The sequence below is a fragment of the Pollachius pollachius genome (genome assembly GCF_949987615.1).
Source record: "Pollachius pollachius genome assembly, chromosome: 4".
Lineage (NCBI taxonomy): Eukaryota > Metazoa > Chordata > Actinopteri > Gadiformes > Gadidae > Pollachius > Pollachius pollachius.
The window spans coordinates 24,644,186-24,654,744 of NC_136937.1; the positions used below are offsets into that span (position 1 = coordinate 24,644,186).

At 43.7% G+C, this 10,559-nt stretch overlaps 1 protein-coding gene across 1 annotated transcript in view; it reads right to left on the reverse strand.

Annotated features, from left to right (window-relative positions):
* Positions 1 to 10,559, reverse strand: part of pwp2h (PWP2 small subunit processome component) — a 28,960-nt gene that overhangs the window by 7,002 nt on the left and 11,399 nt on the right. The window contains exons 7-14 of the mRNA XM_079734591.1: positions 5,001 to 5,233; positions 4,488 to 4,631; positions 4,233 to 4,303; positions 3,762 to 3,898; positions 3,240 to 3,388; positions 1,918 to 2,065; positions 1,304 to 1,454; positions 233 to 413 (exon numbers count right to left, since the gene is read on the reverse strand). Of these exons, the coding sequence (XP_079590717.1) occupies positions 233 to 413; positions 1,304 to 1,454; positions 1,918 to 2,065; positions 3,240 to 3,388; positions 3,762 to 3,898; positions 4,233 to 4,303; positions 4,488 to 4,631; positions 5,001 to 5,233 (1,214 nt within the window). The remainder of the gene's footprint in view (positions 1 to 232; positions 414 to 1,303; positions 1,455 to 1,917; positions 2,066 to 3,239; positions 3,389 to 3,761; positions 3,899 to 4,232; positions 4,304 to 4,487; positions 4,632 to 5,000; positions 5,234 to 10,559) is intronic.

The window sequence follows — 10,559 nt, forward strand, 5'->3', positions numbered from 1 at the left end:
CTCCTTAAACCACTTTGAGACTAGACACAGAACGCTGTTAACTACCTTCAAACAAGACACAGAACGCAGCAAAAGACAAACTGTTGTGAATGACATGAAGGACAGTACGCTGTAAATAGCTTTCAAATAAGATGTCAAATAAAAACAACAGCGAGTTACGATGACAAGTAACTCTGCACCCGTTGCGGCCAATCAGAAAGAGCTGTGTGATCTCTGGTGGGCGGGGACTCACTTGCCCTTGGCCGACTGCTTGGCGGTGACCTTCTCCGTCTCCTTGCGGCCCATCACCAGGTCGTGACGCCCGGCGATGGAGCCCGTCTGCGTGGCGTCCTGGGGTACCCAGAAGGAGATCTCCCCATCCAGAGTGGCCACAGCCAGCTCCTGTCCGTCGGGTCGGTAGGAGACGGCCAGACCTGGGGACCAGACCAGTTCACGCTCATGTTAATGGAACAAGGTCTAGCCGGCACCCATACAATCGTAGTTAAAACAAAAACAACATAACACAAAACGTGTTCAATCTCAAACAGATATTTTTAAGAGTTACAGTGTAAGCACCTTTTTAATGTTTGGACATTTCTTAAAAGTGAAAAGTGAGTAGAAGCGCATTTGATTCTGTTCTGAACCTAATGCGAAGATCCATGAGCTATAATCGATTATAGACTAGAGTAAATACAAATCTAATATAAACTTGATTAAATAGGAACTATATGTATTCAGAACTATAGTTTATCTATTAGATGTAATCTAATGTAAACTAGATTTAATATGAACAGTGTTATCTGAACTACATCCAATTTGACCTGGATATATTTTGTATAGGTGTAATCTGAATGAGATTTAATCTGGACTAGAGTTTAATATTCTGAAATTGATCTAATCTAGACTGAACTTTGAATAATCGAACCTTGATTTCATCCGAAATGTTAGATCTAGTAGATCTAAGTAAGTAGATCTAAAATAATCGGAACTAGATCTAAAATAATCTGAAATAGATCAAAAAGAAATCTGAACTACATTTAATCTGAACTAGATTGTACATAATCTGAACAATATGTAAACTGAACTAGATGTTATCTGACCTAGACGTAATCTGAACTAGATTTAATACAAATTGACATTATCTGAATTTGTTCTAAAATAATCTGAACTAAATCTAAATCAATCTGAACTCGAACTAAAATAATCTGAATTTGATCTAAAATAATCGGAACTACATTTTTAACAATCCGAACTACATCTAAAATAATCGGAACTAGATTTGAACCAGGTGTGATCGGATGCTATCTGGAGGGGTACACTGTACCGTCGGCGGGGAGGGGCAGCGTCTCCTTGGTCTGCCAGCTGTCAATCATGTCCCAGATGCGGACTGTCTTGTCCCAGGAAGCGCTGGCCAGGACGGACTGGACCGGACTGAAACACAGGCTGCTGACCGGCCCCACATGGCCCGCCAGCACCTGACGACAGGCACACGTACGGTCAGAAAGCCTTATGGAGACTTCTATGGGGAGTCCCAAAATGCATTGCTTCCTCCCTAGATCTTTGACCTTACCGTAACCAACTAAACTTCACCAAATCTAGTATAATTACCCAAGGCATTTCCTATATATTGATGAAAATCAGGAGCTTCAATGAAACATGCAAGCTGTTCGAACACATTTCGTCATGAATAATGGTATATTCAATAAAACACTTTCTTGTAAACTGAAACGTTTGCCTGTTTGTGTTTTGCTGCATTGAAAATTATGCTCTTCTGATAATCCCATTGCACGGCCCCAACATAGAATATTTCACATTGCATTGTCCTCATAATGCACGATCCACCAATTGCAGGACTTTAATACATTGCACGGAGCAGGGTTCCTCCCATCGCACACATTTGACCACAGCGCACGGCCATCCCTGAGACCAGGGGCTCACCTCCAGCAGCCTGCCCGTCTGCATGGACCAGATGAAGATCTCGAAGGAGTCCTGGGCTCCGGCGCTCACCAGCTCACCGCTGAAATCGACAGCCAGGGAGGAGAACTGCACGGGGCGCGGCGAGGTGAACGTGCGGAAGTTGCGGTACCTGTGCACGCAGAGAGACGCCATCGTAACCGAGAGCACTTAAACATCCACATCCACGTCGGTATAAACTAATGTTGTTTTTGGCGGCCTGTTTTAATTTTAGTTTTAGGCTAGTCTTTGTTTCAAGCTGTCATTTTAGTTTATTCGTTTTAGTCATGTTCTTACTCGTTTCAGTCTAGTCAAGTTTCAGTCGACTAAAAGTCTGAGCATTTTAGTCTTATTTTAGTCCGAATTATCCATGACTAGTCTACTTTAAGTCAAATTAAATTGTATTAGTCACTTTTTTGTGATGCAATTATATTTAACTCAGTCAATATAGTATAAGTACCTAGTAGTATTGACAAAACCAACATCTTATTTTTGCCAAGCCCATTTCACAAACCAAACAAGGTAATCTTATTATAATATTATTGTTACCTTATCGACTCAAGAATACATCCATTCCAGACACGGAAGACACTCTGATATGAATTTATAACGTATTTATTTTACCACCCAAACATGTTCCGTCCACATTAGAACGGCGAATTCGACACTGAAAACGATACATTTCAAAAACGATCGCTGAGGTTAATAAATGTGAAAACGCTGGATTCTCTTTATAGTGTGGTCAGGGTAGACGGAGGCTTTCAGATACGATGGCGTTCGGTTGCCATGACACTGCTATGATGCTGCCACAAGCTTGCGCTCGAGACCTTAATAGGTCCATGACCAAGACGCTCATCTAAACAAAAATTGCAGGTGAAATGATGATTTCTCTGTGCTTCAGGAAGTAGACATTTTAAGACATTTAATCTCGTTTTTATTCGTCAATAATATTGCATTATGTATTTAATTATAGTTATTGTCACATCTACAGCATTTACGTTGCGCCTCGTCTTGCTTTCCTCACGTCATAAAGGTTTGTTGACGACGATATTTAGTCATATTTTTTTCATTGACAAAAGCAAAACTAGTATTCACCTCTACTTTTCCTCACTATTAATTACATTCTGGTGCCTCAAATCCTCTCATTCAATAATCCAAACTACATCCAGACAGTGTATTCAATCCAAAAAAAGAGATTCAGATTCCTTAACCGTAGCCAATCATACCAAAGAAAGTGTTTGTTGTGATATTTGTACATCACACACACACACACACACACACACACACACACCCTCTCTGTCCGTCACCTGTGGAGGTCGTACGCCCGCACCGTGCCATCCAGGGACGCGCTGACGATGACGAACCCACTGGAGGTGAAGGTGACATGGGTGATGCTGCTGGTGTGCTCCGTGAACGTGACAAAGCACAGGCCGCTGTTGGTGTTCCACACCTTCACCTGGAGACGCAACGGCAACACAGCGCTCACAGACCCAACAGGCTAGTACGCTAACAGACACAATGTGCAAAACAGATCCTAAAGGCTAGCACGCTAACGGATGCAATGTGCTAACAGATCCAACAGGCTAGCACACTAATGGACGCATCGCGCTCAGAGATCCAACAGGCTTGCACGCTAACAGACACAACACGCTAACAGTTCAACCAGATAACAGATTCAAGATACTTACACAGTCAACCAGCTAAAACGCTCCAACACACACTCGACACAAGAAACACATGCGACAAGTTCAACTAAGATCTTTGGCAGGTGAGAACAATTGTGTTACAAATACGCTAGGTTCCATGGTTACTAGGGAGACGGGGCTGACCTTGCCGTCGTCGCCGCCGGTTACGATGTACTGTCCATCGGGGGAGTAGGCCAGGGAGGCCATGTTGTTGAAGTGACCCTGCTGCTTGAAGACGTACGACTCACTCTGCCACTCCCACACCAGCAGCTGGCCCATCCCTACACACACACACACACACACACACACACACACACACACACACACACACACACACACACACACACACACACACACACACACAAAGAGGAGAGACATTAGCACAGACCCATGAGACACACATTTGCATATACAGATATGCACAAACACACTTCCATTCATAAAACACATGCAAATACAGATTGACAAACAAAAATACACACAAGCGTTACACCCCACACACACACACACACACACACACACACGTCAGCTCTCAACATGCGCACACACACACTGCAGAACCACTACAGTGATACTATAAAGTGAGATATGCGATGGTAAGTCATGTCATCATACCCGAGCAGCCAAAGCCGATCCAGTCCCCAGAGCAGTTCATCACCACTGAGGATATCCTCTGGTCTGAAATACTGAGCAAACACACACACACACACACACACACACACACACAGTTAATCCTCAACACATTTAATTATTCAATGGAACAAAGAATTCTGTATCCAACTTTTCAAAATCAGTGACACTTTTCTAAACTGGATATTCATTCACAACTTATTGAGGTTGTTTGTGCGTGTGCATCCTCGGTGTGTGTACCTGAGGGAGTGGATCAGGTTAAACTCTGGGAGCTCGTGGAGGTGGAAGACCCCGGAGGCGAAGCCGGTGACCAGAATGTGCGTGTCCTTGTGGAAGGAGGCGCAGGTCAGGTTGTTGAACTCGCCCTCCTTGTTGAAGAAATGCCTGGAAGAGACAGAGGAGTTTCGGACCGGAGACCTCCACAGCTTCGATAACACGCACCACGTTTGATTGCGTGCCGGTTCACAGTAAAAGTTTGTGATGACACCGAAAGAATGGTGAAGATGGTGCTAGTTTTGCATCTTTAGGACCCACACACACACACACACTTATCCAGTTAAAGTTTTATGACAAATATCAACGTGTTAAGTGTTTAAAGACGTCTCCATCACCAAATCTTTAACTTGACGGTGCTTCCCAGTTCACATTAACGTTTGTAACCATGACGACAACAATAAATTGTGCTATATTGTTTTGCTTCTCTTGAGCCAAAAGTGGTGTTTAATGGAGGTGCGGCAGGTCATCTCTCCTTACTTGCTCTTCTGCAGGTAGCGGACATTCTTGATCTCAGAGTCTTTGGGGCCGTCCGCTTTCCCCCTGATGACCTGGGTCCTGATCCCGTCCACCTCCGCTTCCTCAACCTCCTCCGACGAACACTCCTCCTCCTCCTTCTCCTTCTCTGCCACCTTCTTCGTGAGGACCAGGCCGCTGGGCTCTGTGTCGCTCTCCCATACACACAGCGCTCCGTCCTGGCTCACCGTGTACAGCTGGAACACAAACCCAAACCTTTCAGAGCTGTGTCTGGGTTGCACCCCATTGCAGACCTGCACTGTGGTTTAGGGACCGGTAGGAATTTTGTTTTTAAGACTCGATAGGTAGATTGACGAACAAAGAGATTGTGACATCCGTCTGCAACACGCAAGCTCTGTGTTTGCAAATCTACTTATCGAGTCTTAAAAACAAAATGGCGTCGACGGGTGATCTACTGATGGTATTGTGTATATAAAATGTCATTTTTAATAAACAATCTGTACACTTACAAAGTTCTCAGTGCCTCGTTTTATATGTTAAGACCCTTATTATACTACCAAAGAAGTGTCGGGCTACTTTTAGCCTTTTAAGTGGTTTAAAGTAGCGATTTAGTTTTTACCATAACCAGTGCCCCCATCGTTCCAAGTTTATAGCGTTTTGATAGAATCGGCTAAAAACAGCCAACTGAAGAAAGCGTCAATATGCGGTTTTTGTGCTCCAAAACGAATGTTTCAACTCGTTATCATACAAAACATATCCCAAATCCATTTTACACCGGAGTTACCCTTTAGCAAAGGTTTTTTGGTTTATTGGGGGACCGCTGCCCTCGGAAACCTGACAGAAGTGTATAAGAACTCCTGACTTTAGCCACCCATCTTAGGCCTCAGATTATTGTATTGTATGCCTATTCTATTGTTTGTTGATGCATGTTGTGATGCATCGTTGTTTGTTCTATTTTTACAAATATATATGACCATAATTGTCCACAAGTATTGTGTGCTTTTTGCATTTAAATATCTCATCTGTTTTAGACGCAATATCTGATAAAGGAAATGCCACGACAATTGCGGGGCTTGTCTGGGATACCTAACCTGAAGATTCTACGAAATATTACTCCAAGACAGCCCCCAGGAGGATTGGCTCCCAGAGCTCTACCTCGCCACCAGGTGACTGCAACCAGCTACTCGGGTGAGAAAAGGGTGCCTGTGGGGAATAGCCTAAAGGCTTTTCAGTACGGTATCCAGAGGGAAAAAGAATTTGAGCAGGTGAGATCACAATACTTGTATAAGCTAGAGAAGAGTCTGTTTAGGTAATGATATATACATGTTTTGGTAATGTATATCTGAACAATAGTTCAATGAACTCTTGTTATAGGAACGGTTAAGAAACTCCGTTCCATCAATATATATATATGTATATATATACACATATATATATATATATATATATATATATATATACATATACATATATATACATATATACATATATATACATATATACATTTATATATATACATATATCAGTGGTGGGCCGTTATCGGCGTTAACGGCTGCATTAACGCGAGACTCTTTATCGGCGATAAAAAAAATATCGCCGTTAATCTATTCTCAAAGTTGGGTGAAAACCTGGCGAATTGCACTGTAGGGGGCGAGAACGAGTCAGACTTCGAACCAGTGTATGCCTACTGTCAAATTACCACATCAAACGTGACGTGCTGACTAGAGATGGATTCATTGATTCGTTTCCGCGAACCAGTTCGCGTGATTCAGTTCGCCAAGGGGAGTCGTTCGCGAATCGTTCGTTCGTTCGTTCAGTCGAGTTTCCGGTAGCGGTGAATCGAATCATACATGGTTCTCTGAGTCAGTCAGACTCAGCCCCTCGTTCGTTCGTTCGTTCAGTCGAGTTTCCGGTTCAGTCGAGTTTCCGGTAGAATCATGGAATGAACGGCTCAGACTCAGCGCCTCCCTCGTTCTCATTCTCATACGTCAACATTACAACTTTAACCAAACGCAGCGGGATGGGGGGTGTAGTTGATTATTGGATGTTTGACATATCAGCAAAATAATAGACTTGATTTAGCAATGATGGTGGGTGTCCCGGGTGTTTTAGGCTCCCATAAACAGAACCCTGTGCAGCCAAAGACTAAATCTAGCTGCCAAAATTAACACTGCCTTCAAAACGAGAGCTGGTTAATTGTGAAAAATGCATTAAACTGTCATCAGACAACGCAGTTATACGCTATTGTAATGACCACGCCGGTGACAAACCAGGTCACTGAAAACCCGTAACCAAAGGCAAAAAGCCACACTAACAACAACCGGTTACCCGGGCAACCCCCCAACCCGGTCCCTTCAACGTGCAAGCCCCCACCCTCCTGTTCTCCCAAGGCCCTCCCCCAGCTGACCTGATGATTCGCCCCCCACACTGATTGACAAGAAGAACATCCAATGCATGCACAGAGAACAACTGGCATAACGGACAACGAAATACAATGCAACACATAACACACCAACTCTTTAAATGTCCCAGGGTCGCTACACTATAGACTCTAGAGTTTCTGGTATAAAGACTGGGACGAATTTCAAATGATAAATATGTACACTTTATGTTGAAAGTATACTGTCGCGATTTCCATTGAAACGAATTGCGCGGTGAGTAGTCTTCACAACGAGAGCTGGTAGGTTGTGAAAAATGTGGTATAAAGGCTGGGACGAATTTCGAATTATAAATATGTACAATGCATCCTTTAAATACGTCCATGCAACAGATGGCCAATGTGAATAATAGATAGCTCGCTCACTAAGCCCATTTGTTTTTTCCCCATTTAACCTGTTGATTTCTGTCTCTCATTGACTAACATTCAACGAGAGCATCCTAGACTCAGTCCTAGAACAGCATACGATTGGCTGGCTCTCGTGAGTCGTGACGTCTCTCAGTCAGTCCCTCCTCACCACTCACACAGTGAGTGAACGAACTGTCAGCGAGTCAGCGACTAGTGGGTCTGGGAGGAGTCGACTCTGAGAACGAACGAGGCGAACGACACGAACGAGGCGAGATGGGGAACCAGTTCAGTTCGTTCGTCTTAACGATTCGTTCATTCGAACTGATTCGTTCGCGAACGAGTCAACACTAGTGCTGACATGGATGCAGCTATGAAGCCGCCGTGTTTGCTAAAGGGAAAGTTTATTTTTAAGAAGCTTCCCAATGGAAACCTTGACAAAACTAAGGTTGTTTGCACCTTGTGCAATGCAGAATTAGTTTACTGTAGGAGTTCTTCCAGTCTCAAGTACCACCTAAACGCAAAGCACCCCTTAGCTAATGCGGAACATGCCAAGCCAAGCAGTGCTGTAGCGCAGGGGAAGAGTCGTGTTCGTCAAACTACTATGTTTGAGTGCAACCGAGGCAAGCCCGTCAGCACAGCTTTATCAGACAATCTAACGAATCTCCTCGCTCAGTGGATCGCCACCAGCTGCCGGCCCATCAGCGTGGTTGAAGATGATGGGATCGAGCTTGTTCTCCAGGCGGCCACAGGTGACCCATCTTACAAACTACCTGCAAGGCGAACTATCATGAGAAGAATAAATGACCAGCACGCCGCAGAGAAAGCCACAAAAGATGAGAAGATGGTAGAGGCGACGTGTGTAGCACTGACTGGGGACCATTGGACATCTGTCAATAACGATAACTACCTCGGCGTTACTGTACACCTCATCGATGCCAGCTGGGAACTCATCTCCTTCGCTCTAGGTAGGCTACGTTATGTAATTTTAACAGTGTTGGGCAAGCTTAGCTATCAGTTACTCTACCATAAATAAAGCTTCACTACACAAAAGCTACCACCCAGGCAAATGTAGGCGAACAAGCTAAGTTACACAGCAAAAGTAGTTCATTCAATTTCAACATACATGTTTAAGTTGAACCAAATTTCAAGGAAATGTGTGTTCAAATTTGGATTGAATCTGTGATTAATAAGAAGTCTCCAAATTCCAAAGATAGGCCAACAAGTTCAAGTATGTTGCAGGGATATTCTCTATACTAATGGCTGCGCTGTGTTTAGCCACAAAAATACCCCAGAAATAGTGGCCAAGCTACTTCAAGAAGTTAAAGGGGTAGTTCGGAATTTTGGACATAGGGCCTGATTCCCAAGTTAGCCTTGGTGTTCTTTGTCATTGGAGACAGTTTTCAACACATTTCATTCAGTCCTTCTAGTTGCAGAGTTCGCTCATGCTAGGCTAGCGCAAGTCAACGGGCAATGCTAGCCTGCTAATAAAACAGTCTTGCCCACTCCACAGTACACCCGAGGTAAATCAATTATAACGCCAGAAGTGAAAAGACTGAAAAGTTACTTGATTCAAGAAATAGTGAAGCTACCACCAAGCTACTGAGATTTGTAGTTAGTAACTAGCTTAGCTACAAGTAGTGAAGCTACTGCCCAACACTGAATTTTAAATTACATCATTTAATTTAATTACTTATTAATTACCACAACACCATGAATTACCACCACAACATTATGTTTGCTTCTTGATGATTGCTAGTTGTTTACTACTACTAGTGAACTTATTCTGATCTACTTTGTCTGTCCGTTAGGTGTGATGAAAACAGAGGAGCGTCACTTTGCCGAAGCGTGTGCTAGGCAGTTTCTCGACGTCGCTAATCAGTGGGGGATAACTGACAAAATCAGCACTATTGGAACAGACAGCGCTCCTAATATGGTGGCAGCAGGGAGGATACTGCCATTCGAGCATGTGCCCTGTGTTGCGCATGTTGTACAGAGAGCTATTGTAATTTCACTTCGGGAAGGTGGTTTTGATGGTGCACTGGCCAAGTGCCGTAAAGTGGTCGGACATTTCAAACACAGTCCGGCCAACTCAGACGAGCTGAATGCCCAGCAAGCCTCCCTTGGACAAGATCAGGAGCAACTCGTGCAAGATGTTCCAACACGGTGGAATTCCACCCTTGAGATGATCAAGCGTGTGAGGCGCAACAGAGACGCACTGCACACAACGCTGTCTCAGCAGAAGCACAATCTGGCCCTCCCAACAAATGCTGAATATGAGAAGTTGGCAAAGCTAGAGAAACAGCTGGAGCCATGCAGGTATGGTCTACAAATATAGCGTGTTCATGAATTGGCATACAAGTTAAATGTAATGTGATTAAGAACTTTAAAAATGTGTAATCTGAGTTAAATGAATTAGTCATTAATTAATTATTGCTCTGTGTCTGTCTGTCTGTCTGTGTAGGTACATCACTGAGCTCCTTGGTGGGGATAAGTATGTATCGTGCTCTGTGGTTCTACCTGCCCTGTGCCACCTCCAGCATGCGATGAAGATCTCAGATGATGATCCTGCCTATATTGTGCGATTCAAGGCTGCCTTCACCACGGACCTCAACCAGCGGAGGGAGAAAATAAACCTGGAATGGCTTAAGGTATGTCAGACTGACCAGAAGATAACTGCATTGTTTGATCATTAGAATAAGAATAGAACTGTTAAGCCAGTAGATCGGTCGATGTATAGATAGATTAATGAGTCATGAAGAAATATGGAGGTTGGATTT